Here is a 25,419-nt window from a genome sequence, read left to right as displayed (position 1 = left end):
TTAAAGCATCTTTCTCACCAAATCCTCTCATTTTGCTGATTCAAATAGTTTATGTAAGATGTGAAACACACACTCCTGTCACAGTGTGCCAGCTTCTGCCATGTGCTGAAACAATCTGCAGAAGCAACTCAGAAAAGAATGTTTGTGGATGCTGTCAGCATATGGGAAATTTGTGACAGGGTGTGTACCTTGTGTGAAAAACTTCACAGGGTCTGCAAATTGAAATGGCTAAAATCAGAGCTTGAAACACTCACAGTGAGGGCACTGAGCAGGAAAAGTGAATAGGAAAGAAGGAAGAGAGGCAGAGTCATGGAAAACGTGAAAAGCCTCCCATCCAAAAATGCAGACCTGAGAGAGGAGGAAAAAATATATAGCTTTATTCCTTACATAATGTATTGTAAATTACCAAATGAATAACTGAAGCTGCAGTCTCGTGCTGATTTGCTGAAATACAACAGTGGTCATTGGTGTAATGAGGCTAAAGAGGTTGAGGCCATTCTACAATTGAGAGGCAATGTATTGTGAAATCCTCTTCGGGGAAGTTAGGGGCTCACACCCCTCAGGACATGCACAACTGTGCAAGTTTTGACTAACAACAGGTTTGCTAATGAAATGCTGTACCTGAGACAACTTCCTTTGTCTGTTTAAAGAGAAGGGCTGCAGAGAGAGGCAAGTTAGGCAAAACAACAACAGACCTACCCCCCTAACCCACCCACCCCGAAATAAAAATTCCAAAGCCTCGGTGAGAACATACAAAGGGAAAGCCTGCTCAGCATGGCAGGGACCCCGTGGGCTCCCTGGAAACCGTAGCAGCACCATCTGAGGCTGACAGCTCCACTGGGCAGAATAGGGCTGAGGTAGCTGCAGACAGGCCAGGCCAGGCCAGGCCAGGCCAGCGCTGTGTTTGCCTGGAGGTGTTAGTTCACCCACAGTGGCTTTACAGACCCGGCTGCCACCTGCGGGTCTTGGAGCCAGGCCGAGTGACCCTGGCTGGCATGCGGGCAGCACCTGTTCACCAGGGAGTGCAGTGACAGGACAAGGGGTAATGGCTTCAGGCTGAAGGAGGGGACATTTAGATTAGGTATGAGGAAGAAATTCTTCCCTGTGAGGTTGGTGAGGCCCTGGCACAGGCTGCCCAGAGAAGCTGTGGCTGCCCCCTCCCTGGCAGGGTTCAAAGGCAGGTTGGGTGGGGCTTTGGGCAGCCTGGGCTAGTGGAGGGTGTCCCTGCCCATGGCAGGGGGGTTGGGACTGGATGGTCTTTGAGGTCCCTTCCAACCCAGACCATTCTGATTCTGTAACACAGAGTTAAGCAACAACTTCCCTACAAGGCAATGAACTCTACCCTAGCTGAAACCAGAACAGCAGCCTGGTCTAGAGCAGGGTGTCCCTGCCCATGGCAGGGGGATGGAGCTAGCTGGGCCCTGAGGTCCCTTCGGACCCAAACCAGCCCGGGGTTCTGTGACCCTACGTGCGGCGAGGGGGCTGAGGCCGGGCGGCGCGAAAGGGACGGCACCGCAGCCGCCTCAGCGGGATCCGGCGGGAGCTGCCCCAGGGGCACCCCCAAACCTGCGCGCACCGCTTAACGGCCGGCCGCGCCGCGGCTGCGCGCATGCGCCGAGGGGCGGGGCTTGCCGCGGGGGGCTACCCTCGCGCGCCCGGAACCTGCGCCGGCGGTTGCCGGCAGCCGCCCGGACTGCAATCGGGGCTGGAGCGCGGCGCTCGCACACCCAGGGGTCGGTGTCGTTGTCGTTCCGGCGTAGGCGGGCGTTGCTTCTGCCGCTGGGAGGGAAGGGGAGCGCGGAGCGGGGCCGAGCCGAGCCACGGCCGAGCCACCGGGGTCGGTGCCGCGGACAACAGGCAGGAACGGGCTCTCGTGTCTCCCCGGCTGCGCTCTCAGCAGACACCCCCCACCCCACACCCCGGGGCAGGCGGCGGCATGGACGCCTTCCCGGTTTGTCGCAACGGGTGATGCCGCTCCCCGGCGGGGCGGGGGAGACGGGGGTGCGGGCGGCGCTGGAGCGAGTCGATCCGACCGGTGGCGGTTAGTGGCGGGGCCCGAGCGGGGAGTCGGGGCCAGGAGAGCAGCGCGAGGGCACGGGCTGCCCTGCCCTGCTGTGATTGGTCGGCGGCTGCGAGCCGGCCGGGTGATTGGGCGGGAGCCGTGTCAGTCACTCCCCTCGCCCTCCCCTCCCTCAGGCCGTCTGGCAACAGGCGCTGTCTGGGGCAGCGGGGGCGGCCGGGCCGGGGGTCCCTCTGCTCCCGCCGGGGGTCCCCTGCGGCTCCCCGGGCGCAGAGCCCGGCCCGTGGCTTCTCTTGGGGAAGAGCTGGAGGGCGTGAGCCTAGCGTGGGGCTGGGTTCTGCAGGCCCCGCTGCCGGGTCGGGGGGAGGCGGGCGGCCCAGGCCCCGGCCTTGGGTCGCTTCGGGTGTCCTGCGGCCTGTTTCTTAATCGCCTTCTGATTCTTCCTTTGCCTCTCTCCCCACACCTCCCCTTCCCCAGGTTCTGCGGGGGTTTCTGGGGTTGGACGGGGGGGTTGGGCGCCCGGGGGGGGTAGGGGGGAGGGGAGGTGTCTTTTTTTTTTTTCAAATTCGGTGAGATCATCTCGCCTGGAGGCTGCAGTGTGAGAGAAATGCTAAACAGGCCCCTGCCTCAGGGAGGTTTCTTCATCCAAACTCCATAGTCGACTTGCTTGCAACCAGGTAGTAGCCTTTCAGAAAACCAATTCTCCATTGAATTGGGGTAGTAATTGGTGGGTGGAGGCCAAAGCCTAAAAGCACCAGGTGTACATCACTTAGATAAAATTAACGTGAATCTTTGAGCATGGGCTGGAGTAACTATGAATTAACTGAAGGAGTTAGTCTTGGGCTGAAAACTCTTTAAGAGATGCATGTAAACTGTTGGCATGTGGCACCTGTTTCTTTGCAAAGGAAGTGTCATCCTGAGTCATAACTGGATTTCAGTTTCAGGGGTTTCTTACCAGGTTAGTACCCTTCAAATTTTCAATACCTGCGATATTTTGATATGCCAAAGTACTTCATCTTGATAGAGGTAATACCCTTCAACTTCACTACTTTGGAACGTTTTAAGTGCCAAAGTACTCAGTTTGCACGGCGCTGGATAAATACGGATCATAGTTGTCATCCCTGCAGTTAAACAGATGGGACAACTGAACACTTCACACTTCTTACTGTTTCTAAGTGAGTCATTTAAAGAGTGTGACTAATCATCCTACCATAGAGTTGTCAACAAAACAGTAATTTTTTTTTTCTACCACCCACAAAATCTGTAGAAGAGATTTCCAGCTTTTCTGTGGATTAGAAATGAAAAGTGAAGGACCTCTCTTCTTGAACGACAGTTTAAATTTAGACTGAGGGGGACTACATGTGATGGACTTCTCATCTTGAGAATTTATGTTATTTTGTGCAGCCATATGTAGCCACAAAGTTGGTTAACTTATGGTGGTCCCCATTGGGCAAAAAGCAAGACATCACTTGTTTTAAGGCTTTTGTCTAAATGGCAACCTTAAGTGAAATGAAATTAATTTTATCTGTCCTCTTTACCCTCCTTGTTTCACCCATGTCAACTTGTAAGTCATTTGGGATAGAGGCACTTTTAATATTTAATATGGATTGGGTGTTTTTATGATAATAACTGAGATGGGTGTCATCGATGTGATAACAGTGCAACTGTGTGCTGAAGAGGGATGAATTGTGTTGATTTTCAGGAAATCAGAGTAGGAAGACAGAGACCTGCCTGAGAAATCTGTGTTTAGACATGTGATATGAAAAGTGACCTGATCTGAACATGGCCCTTGTGGGAAATGGATGGCAGTGATTACCTACAGCTTGTGTGGCTGAGCCAAGAGGGTGATAGTAACTTTAACACACACACACACACCCTGCCCCCAAATATTATGGAACTAGAAAGCCACCTTGAAGAGGAGGTATTCAGAGTTGATTCTTTTCTGTTTAGTGACTTAAAGAGCTGGGAGGGAAATGTTATATATATATATATATATTGAAATGCAGTATTGGACACAGGAGGGAGATGAGTGAGAAGATTGGGAAGGGCTGTGTAGAAGCACAGTTGCCTATGGGGGAGGAAGAAGTAGCATATGGGGTGGAAAATGAGGAGACCAAGGATGCATCAGAATGGATCCCACAAACACCACAAGAAAGGTACATGAAATGTATGCCAGCTTCTGCTGTTGGCAAATACATTTTCTGATTGTTTGTATCTGTTGGCAGCACTGATAAAGATTTACTGTGTATTGAATGTATGTTTTATAGTTAGTTGGCTTGGTGTGTTTGTCTTTTCACCTTTCTTGTGAAGACTAATTAGTGATGGGGAGTGTGCAGAGAAAACTGTCCTGTGCTTTCCTGACAATTAATACTTGAAGTGGCTTCATGCTGGTGAATTGACAGGAAGAAGAAAAAAAAGAGTGTTTACCCAATAACTTTATTTCCACATGTAAGCAGAATGGTGCCATATGGTTGGGGTTTTTGGCCTGATGATCTCTTTAGAGAAGTCATCTCTTCTGTCAGGTGTCAGCCCTCAGCAGGTTTTACTGATGGCTTTTGCTAAATGGGAAGCCCCGTTGAAAGGATGACACTTTGCTTTCCCTTCTTTCACACTGAATGTTGAAGAACAGGCTGTTTTTTAGGAAATAAAGTTGGGGAGTGGTCTGAAGGTTGATTCACATATTCTCATAGTGCAGTCCCACTGGATGTGTACTTGGAAAGTATGGAAGAACTGTGGGTAAAGTATAGCCCTTCCTCTTCTACACCAGATCCTGGAGATGGTATCCTTTTCTTAGCTGATCCCTGGATTAGAGATCACAAAGAGAATATACCAGTAATGCTGGAATGTCAAAAGAGTCAGTTCTGCCAAAAATATATTTGTAGGTTTTGTGAGGGGTGGTACTGACTGAAATCCTAATGTAGCCTTACCTGCTTATCAGTAAACCTTTGGAGTGGGAGATAGTATTCTGTAAAGCAGGAGCTGCTGTTGTCAGAAGTCTCTGCTGGGTGATACAGTCTAGTAATGAGAGAACAGTGGTTTTAGTGGTGGCTTGGGTTTTACAATGCTCCATGTTGCTGTTGTATTTTACTTGGGGGAAGGGAAATAGATTTTTGTTATGCCTTTACATTTCTGGAATATCCATATTTAGCTAAAAAAAAATAAAGTTACTTTTAAAAACTTCTATTTTAAAGTTGCTCTACCACCTGGTATGTCTCTCAGTGAGCAAAGGGGACTTTGTAGCCTTTTTTGAGCAAGCTAGAGGCAAAATACTTGCATAATAAACTACACTGTTGACTTGGCAAAGAACGTGGAGCCTGGTTCATCTCAGTCATCTTTAGCTATTAATAAAATAATTGAAAGTGCTGAGGACTTTTTACTGTGAATTAGGTAAGTTGTTACTGTGTTGGCTGTGCAGTCTGACCTCCTGGTTTTGTTTAGGGCAGCCTGGCAGTGTCATCATGGATCACTCTCCACACCGTGCAGGGAATGGCAGTGAGCAGGCATCTTCACAAGAGCACAGCCATGGTGAAGATGAGAGGCAACGACAGCTGGAGCGCCTCAGCAGGGAGGAGGCCTATTACCAGTTCATTAATGAACTCAATGAAGAAGACTACAGGTTAATGAGGGACCGAAACCTGCTTGGCACTCCTGGTAAGATGCAGATACCTTCAGTAGAAAAGATGTAGTTGTAACATGAGGTAACACTCGTGCTGTCAGGCATCTCATGAGGCTTTTGTGACTCAAAGCCAGGAATATTGAGCTACTTGTAGAAAGGAAAAAAAACCACCTCAATTTCCCTTGAAAATGTATGACATTCAGTCAAAATTAGCAACTTAAGTTTTTATTCTAACTTCAGTATCTATTTAACTTTAAATTGCAACAGCTCCATATATAGATAATATCCAAACCCAAATAGTTAACATCTGCTACAGTAAAGTGCATCTATTGGTATATGGCAGTTTTGGGGACCTACTGGTAGTTGGCATGCTCTTGACACACATTCAGCACCTTTTTTCCTCCACCTGCTTCCTCTGTTACCTGTGTTGCTATTTCCCACTAGTGCTGTTTTCTTTTTGGTTTCATTAATTTTACCTTATTTCTGAAGATGTTCCTTCAAGACAAAATAAAATGTCATTTCTGCATGGCTGTGTTGAGCCAGTAATAATGTCTTATCTAACAGCATTCTCCACATGTAAATGATTTCAGGGGAAATAACAGCAGAGGAGTTGCAGCAGCGTTTGTCGGGGGCTAAGGAGCGGCTGGCATCACAGGCTGATCTGGATACCAGTGAAGGTGAAAGTAGAACTGTTGGAGGTAAACACTCTTCATTCATTCATACATACATAGAGATGCACCCAGGATGTGATGCTGTGGTGGTTTAGCCCTGGCTGGAGGCCAGACGCCCACCAAATTCGGTCTATTACTCCCCTCCTTAGTTGGACAGGGGAGAAAATATTAAGAGGCTCAGGAGACAAAACAAGGACAGGGAGAGATCATCCTGTCAGCAATAACATGGGCAAAACAGACTCAACACAAAGTGAAGAAGAGAGAAACTACCTAATTTATTACACTACACTACAAAGAACAGTCAAGAAAAACTGGAGTCAGGAGCGTGGCCAGATCTTAAAACACTTTCCCCCCCACACACTCCCTCCTTAGCAGACTTTAGTCAGGATTTTGCACCCTTCTTCCCCCCAGCTTGCAGTACAGGGGGGGCAGGGACTGGGGAAGATGGGGTTCTCAGTAGCACCTTCCCCCCACCCCTCCATTCTAAGCAGACTTCCCTTTAGCCATGATCTTGCTCCCTTCTTCCCCCTGCTCGCAGTACAGGGGGGCAGGGACTAGGAGAAAATGGGGTTCTTGGTTACTTCTTCATGAGCTGTTTTCCTCTTTCAGATCTTAAAACACCTCTAACCTCCCCCCCTGCTCCCTTCTTCGCAGACTTCACTCTAGTCATGATTTCACTCCCTCCTTGCCCCTGATCACAGCACAGGGGGACAGGGACTGGGAGATGGGGGCTTTGGTCAGTCCCTTGCAAGTTGGTTTCCTTCTTGGCTGGAGGGGGAGATTCATACCACACCCTCCCCCTCCTGCACCGTGGGGTCTCACCCACAGGAGACAGTCCTCCACGAACTTCTCCAACGTGAATCCTTTCCCACAGGGCTTTATCTCTTTATCACAATGCCTCTCAGTCCCAGTCCTCCACGGGGTTATAAACCTCCCCCAGCAAACCTGTTCTGACGCAAAACTCTTCACTCATCTGTGTGTGTCTGATTCTCCTCATGGCTGCAAGTGCTGGCAGGGGCTTATCCCAACGTAGGGTCACAGTATCTTCTCTATGTCTCCACCTGCTCCATCCAGCCTGGAGCTCCTCCTTGGGCTGCAGGTGGGGTCTTGGCCTTTCCCATGGGTTTCTCCACGGGCTGCAGGGGCATCTTTCTCTCCAGCACTTGGGCCACCTCCTCCCACACTCCCCTCGAGCCGTGACTTTGGCCTTGAATTGCTTGTTGTTTATAGTTTAGGCTGGCAGAAGCTTGTAACTGCTGCTTAAAGAAACCATCTCAGCAGCACAGCCTCACAAAACTGTAACAGATGCACAAGTATTGTGCTGTAGAGACATTTAAGAGAAATGCTGATGAATTTCAGTACCAGCCACTTCAAGTTGGGTTTCTTTCCTCTTTTTTCACTGTGCCTCTGGATTGTTTTAAATGTAAGAGAGATTTCCTAATGATACCAAAAAAACCTTATGAAACTGATTCATGTCAGTCACAAATGATGTTTTAATCTTTTCCTGATTTCCTTTTGCAAGTGAACTTCGTAGCACAAAGATAATTTTCATTCTTCCAATTCTTAAAAGGCTTTTTCAGTTATTAGAGAAGTTGGAACAGAAGAGAAGTTAGTTTGAAAGCAGCTAACCTTGCCATTGCTTCAGTGGGTTTGTTGTTTCATTTTCATTGGTTTTAATGGAGTGAGGATTGTATTATGTGCACTGTCTGCTGTCACTTCCCCAGCAATATTGGGTTCATCATTTGGCTGATCCCGGTCATATTTAGGAGAGGAACAGGCAACTCAAACCAAGATACCAAAGTTCATAGAATCACAGGGGTTGGAAGGGACCTGGAGAGATCATCGGGTCCAACCCCCCTGCCAAAGCAGCTCCCCAGCTCATATTGCACAGACAGGCGTCCAGACGGGGCTGGAATCTCTCCAGAGATGGAGACTCCACCACCTCCCTGGGCAGCCTGTCCCAGGGCTCTGGCACCCTCATTGGGGAAAAGTTCTTCCCCATGTTGGTGTGGAACTTCCTGTGCTCCAACTTGCAGCCATTGCCCCTTGTCCTGTCTCCACAGACCACTGAAAAGGGGCTGCCCATTTCCCCCTGCATCCCATACTTCAGATAATTATAAACATTAATAAGGTCCCCCCTTAGTCTTCTTTTCTCCAGGCTGAACAGTCCCAGCTCACTCAGCCTTTCCTCACATGGGAGATGCTCCAGGCCCTTCATCATCTTTGTAGCCTCCTCTGGACTCTCTCCAGGAGATCCCTGTCCTTTTTATCCCAGGGAGCCCAGAACTGGACACAATACTGCAGGTGGGGCCTGACCAGGGCAGAGTAGAGGGGGAGGATCACCTCCTTCGACCTGCTGGCCACACTCCTCCTGATGCACCCCAGGATCCCTTGCAGCTTTCATGAAAGCAGGGAGGTGATGGAATTAGGGAGAGCTTAATCTGATCCCTTCAATGGAAAACCTTCTCTGTGGTGGTGAGTGTTGGCTGCGTTACACAGATGGCGCTAACTACAGCGATTGTGTCTGTTGATAGTTGGAGGTGATTTGGGAATGGACCTGTGGATGTTGCAGTAGTAGTAGAATATGTTCACACAAATAGAGCAAATTTGTCAAAACCATGAGTCACTCGTCCTACTGCATATAGAAAACTTTTTTTTAAGTGTTTCCAAATAAGACAACAATCTGTCACACTTTCCCTGCTTATGAAAATTAGTTGACAAGGATACCTTTAAATTGATAGCTTAAGCAAGGGACAGATATTGAACACATACAGGTAACTTTGGACTACCTAAATCTGAACACTTCCTCAGAAGAGGCCACCTGGGCATACTAATTTCTCTGTATCTGCTGGTGAGACAAAATTCTAGGTTGAACTGATGAGTTCTGCTGATCTTGTTACACGCAGCATAGTTTCAGCAGCATTATTGTTGGCATAGCAAGGTAGCTGTCCTGCTACAGTAATGTTTCTGAAGTTGGGCCCAGCAAGCATAGAATCATAGAATGGCATGAGTTGGAAGGGACCCCAAGGATCACAGAGCTCCAACCCCCCCCTGCCACAGGCAGGGACACCAGCCTCTAGCCTGGATCTACACAGGGTTGCCCCAGGCCCCGTCCAACCTGGCCTTGAACACCTCCTGGAACAGGGCATCCACCACCTCTCTGGGCAGCCTGTTCCAGCCCCTCACCACTCTCTCTGTAAAAAACTTCCCCCCTAAGATCTAATCTAAACTTTCCTTCCTTTAGTTTTAATCCATTCCCCCTTGTCCTGCCAGTGTCTACCCTTGGAAAAAGTTGATTCCCCTCCTGTTTGTATGTTCCCTTCAGGGACTGGAAGGCTGCAATGAGGTCCCCCCACAGCCTTCTCTTCTCCAGGCTGAACAAGCCCAGCTCCCTCAGCCTCTCTTCATAGGGGAGCTGCTCCAGCCCTCTAATCATCTTTGTGGCTCCTCTGAACCCTCTCCAACAGTTCCCCATCTTTCTTGTATTGGGGGCCCCAGACCTGGACACAGGACTCCAGATGGGGCCTCCCGAGGGTAGAGTAGAGAGGGACAATCACCTCCCTGTCCCTGCTGCCACCCCTCTGCTGATGGAGCCCAGGATCCCATTGGCCTTGCGAGCTGCAAGAGCCACTGCTGGCTCATGTGAAGCTTCTCACCCACCACAATCCCCAAGTCCTCCTCAGCAGGGCTAGGAATGCATCGTAGTGTGCTGAGCGTGCAGTTGTGTGAGTGTTTGCAATTCTTTGTTTCTCTCAGATTCTGATGTCCTTGGAGAAAACTCAAATGGTGACTCCTTGCTTGAATGGCTGAACACGTTTCGTCGCACAGGGAATGCCACTCGCAGCGGACAGAGCGGGAACCAAACCTGGAGAGCTGTGAGTCGAACAAATCCAAACAGCGGGGAGTTTCGCTTTAGCCTTGAAATCAACATAAACCACGAGCATAACAGTTTTGAAACAGCTAATGAGGAGTATGTGGGTGTAGATGGTAGCAGAATGTATTTAGAAAGAAGACGTCAAAGAGCTGTCAGTCCAGTAACCCTACAAGCAAGGAGCAGGACGGCAAGAGAGGCAAACAGTGAGGCATCAAGCACTGCAAGGACCAGGTCTGTAAGAAGATCTGTGGCACAAAGCTCTGAAGCAGCCTCTAATCCCATCTCAAGGAGGCTCAGGAGTAGTACAAGGGAGTCAACAGGCCTTTCCCAAACCAATGCTACACGTAATAATTCTGCAGCTGCTGGTGAACACAGAGAAGTGCCAGAAAGAGGCACTTCTACTGGGGTCACGAGAGGTAGGGCCAGAACTAACGTTCGGATGAGTACAAACCAAAGACTAGAAATTCTGCGGCTGAGGTCGACTTTAAGTAGTCGAAGCCGCTCTCCAATTCAAAGGCAAAGTGACACTGCTCGTGCTGAGGAACATGGGCAGAGGCAAGATACAAACACGCAGCAAGTCAATAGAAATAGAAGGCAAACAGCTCAGCCTGCTGCACAGCTTGCTGAAGGACAAGCAAGAGGTAGCACTCAGACTGCTCAAGTTTCCGGTGTAGCCCCGTCCTTGGGAATAACTGTGGAAGAGGAGGAATCTAGTAGGCCAGTGGCTGCTGTTAGAAGGCACCCGACAATTACATTAGATCTTCAGGTGAGAAGAATTCGCCCTGGAGAAAACAGAGATCGGGACAGTATTGCCAGCAGAACTCGTTCTAGAGTAGGAATAGCAGAAAACACAGTTACCTTTGAAAGTGACAGTGGGGGATTTCGGCGTACGATATCCCGCTCAGAACGCGCGGGTATCCGAACCTACGTCAGCACTATACGGATACCCCTCCGTCGGATTTCGGAGACCGGGCTGGGTGAACCGTCATCGGTGGCCCTGCGATCGATCCTCAGGCAGATTATGACTGGCTTTGGAGAACTCAGCTCTTTAATGGAAACCGAATCCAACTCGGAAGTGCCAAGGGGCGGCCATCGCTTGCCGGATGCGCGGTCAGAGCAGAACAGCGCGAGCTCGGCAAACCATAGCGGGGACCTGAGTGAGGTTTCACCTAGAAACAGGCGTGCAGCAGAAGGCAGCAGGGAGACAAACGGACAGAGCGGTGACGCTCACCGCCGTGGCCGCAGCAGTGAAAACCAAGACAACAGGCAGTCTCAAGACGCGAACAACCTCGTGGAGAACGGAACCTTGCCCATACTTCGACTTGCCCACTTCTTCCTGCTGAACGAAGATGACGACGATGATCGGCTAAGAGGTTTAACCAAAGAGCAGATTGACAATCTTTCTACGCGGAACTATGGGGATATTCACACTGAAAGTGAAATAAGCAAAACCTGCAGTGTTTGCATTAATGAATATGTAACAGGGAATAAGCTAAGGCAGTTGCCCTGTATGCACGAGTTTCATATCCACTGTATCGATCGCTGGCTTTCTGAAAACTCCACTTGCCCGATCTGTCGGCAGCCTGTCCTGGGGTCTAACGCCACAGACAATGGCTAGGATGATCCATACTGCTCAGTTCTGCTCTGTGAGCCAGGTGGAACGAATCGACTTACATAGGGGTCCATTTGTGTGGGGAGTTTTGTTAATTTTCTTTAAAAACAATAGGGAACTTGTCTAAATCTAGCAATGTAAATACTATTTTTCTCCACGTACTGATCTAGGAGTACACATAGAACCAAATGATATCGGTAAAGTTTATATTTTTTTAGGTAATTTTGTTATGCTAAGCACTTTTGTAAATACAGAAATGCAATAGTTAATCAGTCCTGCTTAATGTATGTTTGTTTGGGTTTTTTTTTTTTAACAGTGTAATGGACTCACTTTATTTAGATTACAAATTGTTTCACACGGACCCACCACTGTGTTGAAAAATTAGTGTCTAAATAGCCATTCGTTAGCTTTTTGTTCTAAGAACAATTTCTTTTTCAAAGAGTCTCTTGTTGGATATGTTTGCTAAAGATATTTAAGTTACTTGAAGTGCTCATTTTCATAGACAGTATATTTTTTTTAATGTTGAAATATCCTTTCCAAAAAACTTGCCAATTTGGTTCTATTTAAGAAAAAAACCCCATGGCAGCTTCTGCATGGGGTCTTACACGATGCTGAATTGCAGATGAGGTCGTATTCAGAAGGGGAATGGTTAGTGACATCATCAAATGTACATAATGAAGTGCTGTCTCTGACAGCTGCCATCTTGTCACTGCAGACAGCAACCAAAACAGTGATAATTCCAAGAGGGTGTGTCTTACTCAACACAGTGTTTGCTCAAAGCAGAAAGGAGCACTGAGGAAGCCTTTTGACTCTCCCAAATTACTCGAGTGATACTCATGGGGTCTTAACTGCCTTAGTTTAAAGAGGGGAATATTTCCTTGACCGTTACTTGCCTACAATATGCATGGTTTCTGCATCCTACTCAGAAAAACAAAACAAAGCCTTGAAGTGTTTTTTGTACAGAGATTTAAGGTACACATATCTGTCCTCTTAAAACATGCCTGAGGACCAAATGGCAAAAGACACTAACAAGGACAAAGTAAGCTTCCCTTAAAGTCCCCAGGTGACTGTATAATTAGATATTAAACTTTATACCAATAACTTATAAAGAAATAAAGTTCCAAACTAAATAACGGAGGCTTTGTGTGAGTTACTGTTGAGCCAGATCCTGTAGCTTGGTGAAGTTTTGTCTTTCCTGACAGCCAGTCTTGGTTTGTACTTTATCCTTTCCCCAGCTGTGTGGCCATTTCCTTCCAGCCCCTGCTGTTCCAGGATTCCGTGATCTTCTGGCTTTGCTTTTGATTGCTGCTCAGCAGAGCTGATACCTTAGCTAGTTGTGCAAAAAGATTTCACAGTCCCTTCCTATAATGTTAATTGCTAATTTAGAACCAATTATTGCATGCTCTTTTTTTTTTTATATACTATTGTGTAAATTTTTTTCTCTTGAATTATTTTCTATGTTGTGGAAACCAAATTCTCACTGCCCTTTTATCATCCTGCACAGCCTGCCTCTGGTTTGTCTTTGCTTCTGATACCCCAGGAATTCTGCACTGCTGGCAGATTTTATCACTTGTTATGTATTTCTTTTTCTGATGGTTTATGTCACGTAGCACAGGTATTTCACTAGCAATGCCTTCTAAATCACAGCTTAACCATTTATTTCTAGGCATTTCATCAGTAAGGACTTTGAGAAAAAAAATACTGTTATTGTCCTTAAGCAGATACTGGAGAACTTGAAATCCAAGTGAAACACTGACAAAATGAAGCTTATTAATTAAACATAGAATCTCCTGAGCTGGAAGGATCATCAAGTCTTAACTCCTGGCTCCATGCAGGCCCAGCCAAGTCAGAGTGTGTGACTGAGGGCATCGTCCAGGTGCTTCCTGACCTCAGTCAGGCTTGGTGCTGTGACCAGTTCCCTGGGGAGCCTGTTCCAGTGCCTGACCACCCTCTCAGTAAAGAACCTCTTCATAATACCCAGCCTAAACCTCCCCTGTGGCAGCTTCATACGTTCCCTCGGGTTCTATCACTGGTCACCTGCCCCCTCCTCAGGAAGCCATAGACTGTGATGATGATGAGTTGTTAAATTCCTTTAGTTATCTCTGAATTCCATCTGATAAGGTGAGCTAATAACATGCTTTATTCTTTCTTTTGCTTGGAAAAGGGTGGAGGAGAGGAGCACTGCTTGCTTACTCTTCAGATGTTTCATGTAACGCGTGATAGCTTTTGCCTGCCGCCTCCTTCACAGGACAGCATTACTACATGTCAGTAAAAGAAACACTGATACATGAATTACCTCAATGACAAGGTACTTTGCCTATAAAATAAGGCATCAAGGTATATTTGTGCATCAGATTCATTTTCAAGAGCAACAAAGCTGCAGTTTGTGTGGCAGTCTGCTGTTGCTGGAATAACCTGAGGCCAGACAATGAAACAGGTGCATGTGCATTACACAATGGGATCACTTGCTTAACTAGTAGTAGCTTTCTTTTCATGGTATCGCTCAGTTTCAGAGTAATATTAACACTTCAGTGGCACATGGGAGGTTTGTTTTCAAACAGTTCTCGTTAACAAGTGTGTTAGAGGTACCCATGTCTGGAAAATGGATTGAACACAGAAGGGTTTTGAAGTTCTGTTTGTTAATTAGAAAGAACATCAAGGATTCCTGTAATACGGAGGCTGGTGACAAGGAATTTTTTCCTGAAAGAGTTGTCAGGGCCTGGAACAGGCTGCCCAGGGAGGGGGTTGAGTCACCTTCCCTGGATGTGTTCAAGAAAAGGGTAGATGAGGTACTTAGGGATCTGGTTTAGCTTAGGATGGGAATGGTTGGACTTGATGATCTTCAAAGGTTTCTTCCAACCTTGTGATTCTGTGATCCTCCCTCCCACTCAGATGCAAATGATCCCATAATCCACTGTATCCTCCTTCCTCTTGGAATTTCAGTGTGATCTACATTCTTGCATGGATATTTTAATTTAATTTACTTAACTTTCAGCTCCCAGTCAGAAGGTTCCCCCCAGTGAAGTTCTCAGCTTGTCCTGACAGCTCCCACTAAGCACATTGTTCCCCCTTCTCAACGTGACACTTCGGCTGCTGTGGAACTGTGTGTCACCCGTGCAGAGCTCAAACTCCCGACTGTCCTGTCGTGGTTGTACCCGTCTGAGAGCCGAGATCCACGCAGCTGCCTGCTGTTCAAAGGAAAAGAGGAGAGGCAGAAGGGGGGGAGGGGTGGGGTGTGTGAGGCAAGGGAAGGGAAAAGGAAGGGGCAAATAACAACCCCAAAACCAAGAAACCAAAAGCCTGTGGGTTGGGATAAGGGTAGTTTACTAAAATAGCAGAAAGATACAATATAACAATGCTAACAGGACTTTAGAGCAAAAAATCTATGAAACTGTTGATACCCAATGCAGTTTCTCACCGAACCCACAGCTCAGGCCGTGCCACCCAGAGCCGTCCCGGAACCCAACCGTCCCCCAAAAACCGCGCGTCCTGGAGCTGCCCCCCCTGCTCCTCCTCCCATCAGCCCCCTTTATACTGAGCAGGGTGCGATTGGCATGGAATACTCTTTAGCCCGTTTGGGTCACCTGTCCTGGCTTCGCCCCTCCTTTCTCATGAATAGAGAAATATGAGGAACTGAGGAAGTCCTTGACTGTCTGACAGCAACTAAAACCATCAGGGTGTTACCAGCACTGCTTTCATTTTAACTCTCAAACACAGCATCCCATCCGCTGCTACAAAAGAAGTTAACTCCATCCTGGCCGAAACCAGGACATGTGTCAGCTCCTGGCTATGTGTGGTGGGTCCTGAAGGGAGCTAAGTGCTTCTCAGCCGGGTTTCTGTGCCACAGGGGCACAGCTTGGGCGATGCTGTGCCATCTTAACCCCGTACTCTGTACAGGAAGCCTCACAAACAAATTGGGTTCTTGCATGTTTGTTGTGTTGATGTGTCTAATGCAGAAGCCCTGACCTCATGTGTGTTGTCCCCCAGGGCTTGGTGTTGGGTCCAGTCCTGTTTAATATCTTCATTGACGACCTTGATGAGGGAACAGCATCCACCCTCAGCAAGTACCCGATGGTACAAAGCTGGGAGGAGTGGCTGACACGCAGGACACTGCGCTGCCATCCAGAGAGACCTGGACAGGCTGGAGAGCTGGGCAGGGAGAAACCAGATGAGGGTCAACAAAAGCAAGTGGAGAGTCTGGCACCTGGGAAGGAATAACTGCTTGAATCAGTACAGGCTGGGGGATGAGCTGCTGGAGAAGAGCTCAGTGGAGAAGGACCTGGGGGTCCTGGTAGATGACAGGTTGGCCATGAGCCAGCAGTGTGCCCTGGGGGCTGAGAGAGACAATGGGATCCTGGGGTGCATCAGGAGGAGTGTGGCCAGCAGGTCACAGGAGGTGATCCTCCCCTCTACTCTGCCCTGGTCAGGCCCCACCTGGAGTATTGTGTCCAGTTCTGGGCTCCCTGGGATAAAAAGGACAGGGATCTCCTGGAGAGTGTCCAGAGAAGGGCTACAAAGATGATTAAGGTTCTGGAGCATCTCCCCTCTGAAGAAAGGGTGAATGAACTGGGGCTGTTCAGTCTTGAGAAGAGAAGACTAAGGGGGATCTAATTAATGTCTATAAGTATCTTAAGCATGGAATGCAGGGGGAATGGGCAGCCCCTTTTCAGTGCTCTGTGGAGACAGGACAAGGGGCAATGGCTGCAAGTTGGAGCACAGGAAGTTCCGCACCAACATGGGGAAGAACTTTTCCCCAGTGAGGGTGCCAGAGCCCTGGGACAGGCTGCCCAGGGAGGTGGTGGAGTCTCCATCTCTGGAGATATTCCAGCCCCGTCTGGACGCCTGTCTGTGCAATATGAGCTGGGGAGCTGCTTTGGCAGGGGGGTTGGACCCCATGATCTCTCCAGGTCCCTTCCAGCCCCTACAGTTCTGTGATTCTGTGATTACAGTTCTGTCAGGTCACTCACTTCCCTTGCACCATTTCCAGCATCGGCTGTTGCAGGAGAGGGTCACCTGTCAGGCTGATTCTGCACTTCCCAGCCTTGGGACCTGAAGCCTGCCTGATGATTCGGTCCTTCCTGCTCATCACCTGAGGAGGAAGTTAGCTCTCACCGCCACAGAAATGGGCATGGAAACCTGTGTTGCTAGGGATTTGTTTACTTGTGCTGCTTCCAGGTGGCCCAGCCTGGATCAGGCCTCCAGCTCCTACCAGTTAATGTGAAGCCACGCGTGTCGGCAGCGGGAGCTGCGGCAGCATGGGGGTGTCAGCTCCTGGCAGGGCAGAGGGTGCAAGGAGATGTTAACAGAACAGAATCTTAGGGGTTGGAAGGGACCTCAAGAGATCATCGGGTCCAACCCCCCTGCCAAAGCAGGCTCCCTATCTCACATTACACAGATAGGCATCCAGACGAGACTTGAATATCTCCAGAGAAGGAGACTCAACCACCTCCCTGGGCAGCCTGTCCCAGGGCTCTGGCACCCTCACTGGGGAAAAGTTCTTCCCCATGTTGGTGCGGAACTTCCTGTGCTCCAACTTGCAGCCATTGCCCCTTGTCCTGTCTCCACAGAGCACTGAAAAGGGGCTGGCTGATTCCCCCTGCATCCCAAGTCTAAGATATTTATAAACACTAATTAGGTCCCCCCTAAGCCTTCTTTTCTCCAGGCTGAACAGACCCAGCTCACTCAGCCTTTCCTCATAGGGGAGATGCTCCAGGCCCTTCATCATCTTCGTTGCCCTTCTCTGGACTCTCTCCAGAAGGTCCCTGTCTTTTTTATCCCAGGGAGCCCAGAACTGGACACAATACTCCAGGTGGGGCCTGACCAACGCAGAGTAGAGGGGGAGGATCACTTCCTTCAACCTGCTGCTCACACTCTTCCTGATGCCCCCCAGGATCCCATTGGCTCTCTCAGCCCCCAGGGCACACTGCTGGCTCATGGCCAACCTGTCATCAACCAGGACCCCCAGGTCCTTCTCCACAGAGCTCCTTTCCAGCAGGTCATCCCCCAGCCTGTACTGATACAGTCGGTTGATAACTGGCAGCGCTGGCAGATGCCAATGTAGTCAGTGACCCTGTGGTGTGTGCTTGCTTGTTGGGTCACAGGCTTCATGTGGAGCAAGTCTGGAGCTTTTGTGTCTCTCTCAGCCGTCAAAGGGAAGGGGCACCCATTCTGTGGGCAGAGGTTTCTGCGGGCTGTTGGCTTTATCTAATTGCAGAGGTTTAAATACAGAGAAGATCTGGTAACAGACTAAATAAATTACATTTACTGGTTAGAAAAGATGAGGCAGTGTAGTTCATGACAGTCAAGGGAACAGGGTGGCCTTGGGTTGGGGTAATGCACCTTGTCAAAGGCAGTCTTCCACTGGTGCAGTGCAGTGGGGGGTCAGCTGAGGACCTGCACGACATTGCCTGAGGGCTCAGCTGCCCCCTCCCTGATGCACTGCACCAGCAGAAGCCAAACATTACTGCAGCTGGGAAGTTGAGTATGATGGAGCTGGGAAACTGGAGAAGGAAGGTTGCCTGTGGCACCTGAGCTCAGCTTTCTAGTGTCGCTCCGTGCCGATGTTCTCCATCCCTGGAAACGTGGGTCAGGTTCACTTGCTGAGCTCCAGCAAATCTTTCCTTGTCCTTTGGTGCAGGCCTTGGAGGATTTTTACTGCATGCTTTTAAATCCCTGTCTTTAAGGGAAGTATCCTCTACTTCCTGAGTTAATTTATGGCCAGCTGTGTTCTGGGCTGCATCAGGAACAGTGTGACCAGCAGGTCCAGGGAGGTGACTCTGCCCCTCTGCTCTCATGAGACCCCACCTGGAATATTGTGCCCAGCTCTGGGGTCCCCAGGACAAGACAGACATGGAGCTGTTGGAATGAGTCCAAATAAATACTATGGAGATGATCAGCAGGCTGAAGCACTTCTGCTATGAAGACAGGCAACTGATTTGCAGCCTATCAATACTCAAAGGAGTCCTACAGGAAAGTGGGAGAGGGACTGTTCACCAGGGAGTGCAGTGATAGGACAAGGGGCAGTGGCTTCAGGCTGAAAGAGGGTAGGTTTAGGTTAGATGTTAGGAGGAAATTCTTTGCTCTGAGGGTGGTGAGTCACTGGCACAAGTTTCCCAGAGAGGTTGTGGAAGCCCCATCCCTGGAGGTGTTTAAGGTCAGGTTGGTTGGGGCTTTGGGCAACCTGGTCTAGTGAGGGTGTCCCTGCCCATGGCAGGGGGCTGTAACTGGATGGTCTTTAAGGTCCCTTCTGACCCAAAGCATTCTGTGATGCCTGTTGTTGATGATAACTTTTTCAATGCTTTTGTGAAAGATCTGCTTTGTACCCTGGGAATTCTGCTTGCCTATCCTATTTTTTCTTTTTCTTCTTTTTTTTAATTTTTAAAACAAGCATCTCTGTCTCCATCTGACTCTTTTCTATTCAGGTATTTAATGGGACACAGCTTACATGAAAGAAAACTAATAAAGAAATGTTACAGGATGAGCAGCATTACCTCCTCAAACCAGAGGGTATGTGCTCTAAGCTGTCAATAGCAGGTCACCATTGGTGATCTCCTGCTCCAGGGCACACAGCTCTTGGGACTGGCATCAGGCCATCAGGGCTGCCTTTATTTCTGGAAGGAGTAAGTGACATGTTAAATGACTTCTACTGGTGACATTAAGAAAAGTAATTTATTTCTATGGTAATAAATAGGGGAAAAAAATGTGGGTAGAAGTTTTAAAAATAACAATTTATTTCAATTGAAATGGGAAATTCGGGTCAAGTGGCAGCACTAACCGAGCCTTTCCATAAAGCCTTAATGCCACAAATGACCCAGAGAGCTGGATTGGAGCAGGCTCTTGGAAAGCTAGAGGGACTCATCAAGCTGAGTTAATAGGTTTTTCCATTTCTTACTTGTGTGGTGCTATCAGTGACTTCCTAGCTGATGTTGTGGCCCTCTGCCTCACTAATGGCCTCTTCTTCAATAACACATAAGGCAGAAATGGCTTCCTGTGCTACCAAATAACTGCAAACTGGGCAGAAGTGTTTTAACTTCATCCTGTTCCTCAGACTCTTTCCAAGTTCCTTTTCCTTCCCTTCTGTATTCACTAGACCTCTTTGTACAACCTTAACCATTCCCAAGCTCTTTCCCACTCTTTTAGGAACAGAGACAGTTTCCACAAAGTACTTTCCCCTGGCACTGCTGAAAAATTCATGTGAGTCAAGTACAGGTCTAGAAACAGGGAGAGATTCAGGATAACAGGGGCATCACTCCTGGGTTTCATAGTCTCACTGTTAAGGCTTATTAAACACTGAGTGTCCCAGAATAGCTCTGGAACTGATACAAGGAGCTGGGATTGTTTAGTCTGGAGAAAAGGAGACTGAATGGAGACCTCATCACTCTCTACAACTACCTAAAGGTGGCTGTAGTGAGGTGGGGGTGGGTCTCTTCTCCCTGGTGACAGGACAAGAGGAAACGGTCTGAAATTGCATCAGGGGAAGTTTAGAATCAGAATGGTCTGGGTTGGAGCTCCAACCCCCCTGCCACAGGCAGGGCCACCAACCTCAGGCCTGGATCTACACAAGGTTGCCCAGGGCCCCATCCAGCCTGGCCTTGAACACCTCCAGGGACGGGGCATCCACCACCTCTCTGGGCAGCCTGTTCCAGCACCTCACCACTCTCTCTGTAAAAAACTTCCCCCTAAAATCTCATCTAAACCTTTCCTCCTTTAGCTTTAGTTACTTTAGGTTGAATATTAGGAAAAATTTCTTTACTGAGAGGGTTGTCAATCACTGGAACAGGCTGCCCAGGGAGGTGATTGACTCACCATCCCTGGAGGTGTTTAAAAGAAGAGTAGATGTTGTACTTGGTGACATGGTCTAATGTTGGACCTAGTAGGGCTGGATAGATGGTTGGACTCTATGATCTTGAAAGTCTTTTGCAATTGTAACCATTCTATGATCATATTGGCTTGGTGATGTATTTGTACCCTAACAGCAATACTTGCTTAATATTGCACCAGAGACCAGAAAAGCAACACCAGAGAACTGTGAAGCAAGATAGGCAACATGTTTGTAGTTCTGTGACCTGAGAGGTTTGTCAGAAGCAAATCTAATCATGACTTAACCAAAATCATACAAGAAGTTATGGTGTGTGCAGTGCCATTGCCATGATGGGTTGCACAACCTCTCTTGGCTTCACTCAGTGTCGAGTCGTCACTCTGTGCACAGAATCATTTAGGTTGGAAAAGACCTTTAAGATCATCAGGTCCAAATGTTAACACTGCACTGCCAGGTCCACCACTAAACCATGTCCCTGAGCACCACATCTACATGGCTTTTAAACACCTCCAGGGCTGGTGACTCACCTGCTTCCCCAGGCAGCCTGTTCCAGTGACTGACAACCCTTTCTGTGAAGGATTTTTTTTTCTTATGTCCAATCTAAACCTCCCCTCACACAACTTGAGGCTGTTTCTTCTTGTCTTACTGCTTGTTACTTGGGAGAAGAAACCAACCCCCAGTTGGCTACAACCTCCTTTCAGGGAGTTGTAGAGAGGGAGGTCTTCCCTCAGCTTCCTCTTCCAGGTGCAACAGCCCCAGTTCCCTCAGCGGCTTCTTATGAGACATCACCCTTCTTTAGACATACTCCAGCACCTCAATGTCTTTCATGTTTTTAGATCTTTAGAAACAGAAGGACAGTAGTTAATTAGGTGTGGTGTTGTCTGATACACACCTGAATTATAAATGTAGCCTTTTCATCTAAAAACAATAGCTAAATGGAGAATGGAGCACACAATAGGATAGTCTGAGTGGAACATACAGGCCAGGTTATCAGGCTGGTCTTGGCAGCAAGGTTCTTGCAAACCACAGGTATATGATGTTAATATAAATATGACAATAAGGTTTGGTGTACATCTGGCATGAGCATGCCTGAATTTGTAGAGCCAGCCAGAATTGTCCAGCCTAGTTCTATTAATATAAGACAAACTGTCAATTAGTAAGAAAAATAAGTCAGTGCTTAAAGAAAGGAGTCAGAGGCGTGTGTGAGAGGGGAGTTCTCTGGAGGCACCGACACGACAATTAGCAACGTGCAAATGTGGAAGTATGGAAGGAGATGGGAAGTTAGAGCAGGTTATGTCCTGCCACTTCCTGCTTTTGCCTTGATGGGAAATAACCGTTCTGTTTTTACAAGCAGACGCTGCTTCCCCGTGCCCAAGCTCCTGCTGGAGCAATCCTGTGCAGCCTTGTAACTACCGAGCGACTGATCAGAGCCCAACTGACCTGGCGAGGAAACCAGCCTGACCACCAGCCCGGTGAGGAAGGATGGGATGACAGCCCGTAATCCAGTAAGGAATCATAGAATCATAGAATGGTCTGGGTTGGAAGGGACCCCAAGGATCATAGAGCTCCAACCCCCCTGCCACAGGCAGGGACACCAACCTCCAGGCCTGGATCTACACAAGGCTGCCCAGGGCCCCATCCAACCTGGCCTTGAACACCTCCAGGAAGTGGTGGACCAGGTTAAGAAACAGAGTGTGCAGGGTGATATGGTCAGAAGAAATCTTTTAAATGACAGAAGTGGGTTGAAGTGTGGTCACTTAAAGAGTGTGCACAAAAATAAGGAGGGCCTAGGGGCAGCACAGTGAGGGCAGCTGTCATACCTTCTCTGGGAATTGAGCAACTTGAGCACCTGTAGACCAGTGCACACAGCATGGGGAACAAGTAGGAGGAATTAGAGGTCTCTGTGCAGTTTACAGGGCTGTGATGTCATCAGGGTGAGGGGAACATGGTGGGACAGCTTGTAGATGGAGTGCTGCAGTGGGTGGATACAGGCCCTTTAGGAAGGGCAGGGCAGGATGGTGTTGGGGAGAAGCTGCCCTCCGCGTGCAAGAGCAGCAGGAATGCATGAGCTCTGGCTTGCCACAGATGAGGGGCCAGCTGAGAGCCTACAGGACAGGACTCGTGGGCAGACCGACCTCCCTGATGTTGTAGTAGGTGAGGTGTCAGGAAAACGATGGGAGCTGCTTTTGGCAACTCTATCCTTGTGAGAGACTTGAACCACTGATACCTGCTGGGAGAGCCATTCAGCAGGGCATGAACAGTCCGGGAGATTTCTGGGTTATCATTTCACAAATGATAGCAAGTATTCTTGCCTGTTTCCTCATCCCATCAAAATGTAAGGGCTGTTTATTCCATATACACCCCTGGAAGGAGACGCATTAAGTTGCTTGAGGGGCTGTTGTCCTGGTTTCGGCCAGGATGGAGTTAACTTCTTTTGTAGCAGCGGATGGGATGCTGTGTTTGAGAGTTAAAATGAAAGCAGTGCTGGTAACACCCTGATGGTTTTAGTTGCTGTCAGACAATCAAGGACTTTCTCAGCTCTTCATATTTCTCTATTCATGAGAAAGGAGGGGCGAAGCCAGGACAGGTGACCCAAACGGGCTAAAGAGAGTATCCCATGCCAATTATGTCCTGCTCAGTATAAAGGGGGGCTGATGGGAGGAGGAGCAGGGGGGCGGCTCCAGGACACGCGGTTTTTGGGGGGACGGTTGGGTTCCGGGACGGCTCTGGGTGGCACGGCCTGAGCTGTGGGTTCAGTGAGAAACTGCATTGGGTATCAACTGTTTCATAGATTTTATTTTGCTCTAAAGTCCTGTTAGCATTGTTATATTTTATCTTTCTGCTATTTTAGTAAACTATCCTTATCCCAACCCACGGGCTTTTGGTTTCTTGGTTTTGGGGTTGTTATTTGCCCCTTCCTTTTCCCTTCCCTTGCCTCACCACCGCCCCACCCCCCCCCCCCGTCCTCCCCCTCCTCCCCCTCCTCTTTTCCTTTAAAGAGCAGGCAGCTGGCTCTCAGCCGGGGTAAAACCATGACAGCTGTAGGGTTTTGAAGTTCCTGAAGAGGCTGAACTCAGCCTGCACACAGCAACCACCACCAGCAGCTGAGTACCTGGCATCCTGGAGCCTCCCCTCAGCCTGCTCACGTTTACAGTGGGGATGGGGTTAGCCCACCTGTTGGGGACACAAGGTACCTCAAAGCACAATTTCTCCAGTTTCCTTTCTTTCCCTGGGCTTACTCTGGACTTTGACCAATCTAAATGAGACCTGGACCAGGTTCACCAGATACCAGCTCTGTGCAAGTTGCTCCTCGGCATTCACAGTTCTTCCAGAAGGTGTTTATCCCACCACTATATTTATCTTGAGTGGAATGTAAACTGCCTGAAGTGCAGGGATGAAACGTGTATACAATAACAGAAAACTAATGCAGCTTTGAATTCCTTCCACAACTTGAACAGCTACAATGGGATACGTGGGATCACTTTGTCGTGCTATTTTAAGCAGTCCTTTAGAAAGGCCTAACTTCAAGCATTTATAATACTCACTTGGGGTTGTCCTGAGTAAAGTGAGATAGATACGGTGTATTGCTTACTCCTACTTCCAAGAGAGCACTTTAATTTTTATCCTGAACCTTTCTGTGTCATCTTTAGAATTAAGCCTTGCATCTAGGCCAGTGCCATTATAATGTATTTCCTCACACAACATTAGTTCTACGATGCTGAACATGGGATGTACTTTATGCAGCCTGTAAGGTATTTTTGCAGTTCACATGGGTTTGAGCTACACTAATAATTATAGAATCACAGAATGCTTTGGGTTGGAAGGGACCTCAAAGATCATCCAGTGCCAACCCCTCTGCCATAGGCAGGGACACCCTCACTAGTCCAGGTTGCCAAAAGCCCCATCCAACCTGGCCTTAAAACGCCTCCAGGGATGGGGCTTTGTTGCAGTTTTGTGTAGCTGGGTGCTGGGAGAGAACAGGAGGCTGCAGAAATGGCTGTTGTAAGAAGCAGCTAGAAGCTCTCTGCAGGCCCCAGTAAATATCGACCAACTCAAGGCCAGAGTTGCTGCTGACCAAGGCCGAGCCCATCAGCGATGGTCACAGCGCCTCTGGGAATCACATTGAGGAGAAAAAAACCTGGAACCAGCTGCATTTTGCCACTGGAGAAGGGAGTGAGAAGATGTAACGAGCTGTGCAGGCACCAAGGCTGGGGAAGTGGAGGGAGGAAGTGCCCCAGGTGCCGGAGAGAATGATGCCCCTGCAGCCCGTGGAGAAACTCATGGTGGAGTGGGTGTCCCCACGCAGCCCATGGAAAAGGCCAAGACCCCACCTGTAGCCTGTGGAGAGGCCCCACGCTGGATGGAGCAGGTGGAGACATACAGCAGATGCTGTGACCCATGTTGGAGCAAGCCCTTGCCAGCACCTGCAGCCCATGGAGACAGGCAGAGACACAGAGATTAGCAAGGGAGAGATTCACGCCAGAGCAGGTTTGCTGGGGGGAGGCTTGTGATCCCATGGAGGACTGGGACTGAGAGCCACTGTGATTTATGACTGCCCACCATAGCAGTGACCCATGCCAGGGCAGCTGGTGAAGAGCTGAAGCCCTGTGGGAAGAACTCACATTGGAGAAGTTCGTGAAGGACTGTCTCACGTGGGTGGGACCCCACGGTGCAGCAGGGGAAGGGGGTGTGAAATGAATGCCCCCCCCAGCCAAGAAGGAAACCAACTTGCAAGGAACTGACTGAAGCCCCCATCTCCCAGTCCCTGACCCTCCCCGTGCCACAATGGGGGGAAGAAGGGAGTGAAA

At 48.8% G+C, this 25,419-nt stretch overlaps 1 protein-coding gene across 1 annotated transcript; it reads left to right on the top strand.

The window, feature by feature from the left end:
- Nucleotides 1-1,968: 1,968 nt before the first annotated feature.
- Nucleotides 1,969-12,916, top strand: RNF6 (ring finger protein 6; the record flags this gene model as incomplete). The annotated part of the gene is given in 6 exon segments (XM_084266898.1): nt 1,969-1,983; nt 1,985-2,023; nt 2,025-2,045; nt 5,464-5,671; nt 6,227-6,334; nt 10,064-12,916. Coding segments are annotated over 6 exon segments (2,127 nt in total). The 3' UTR covers nt 11,800-12,916.
- Nucleotides 12,917-25,419: the final 12,503 nt, after the last annotated feature.

This window comes from Gallinula chloropus, assembly GCF_964237585.1.
Source record: "Gallinula chloropus genome assembly, chromosome: 1".
In the NCBI taxonomy this organism is placed as follows: Eukaryota; Metazoa; Chordata; class Aves; order Gruiformes; family Rallidae; genus Gallinula; species Gallinula chloropus.
This window is presented reverse-complemented; position numbering and strand designations above follow the sequence as displayed.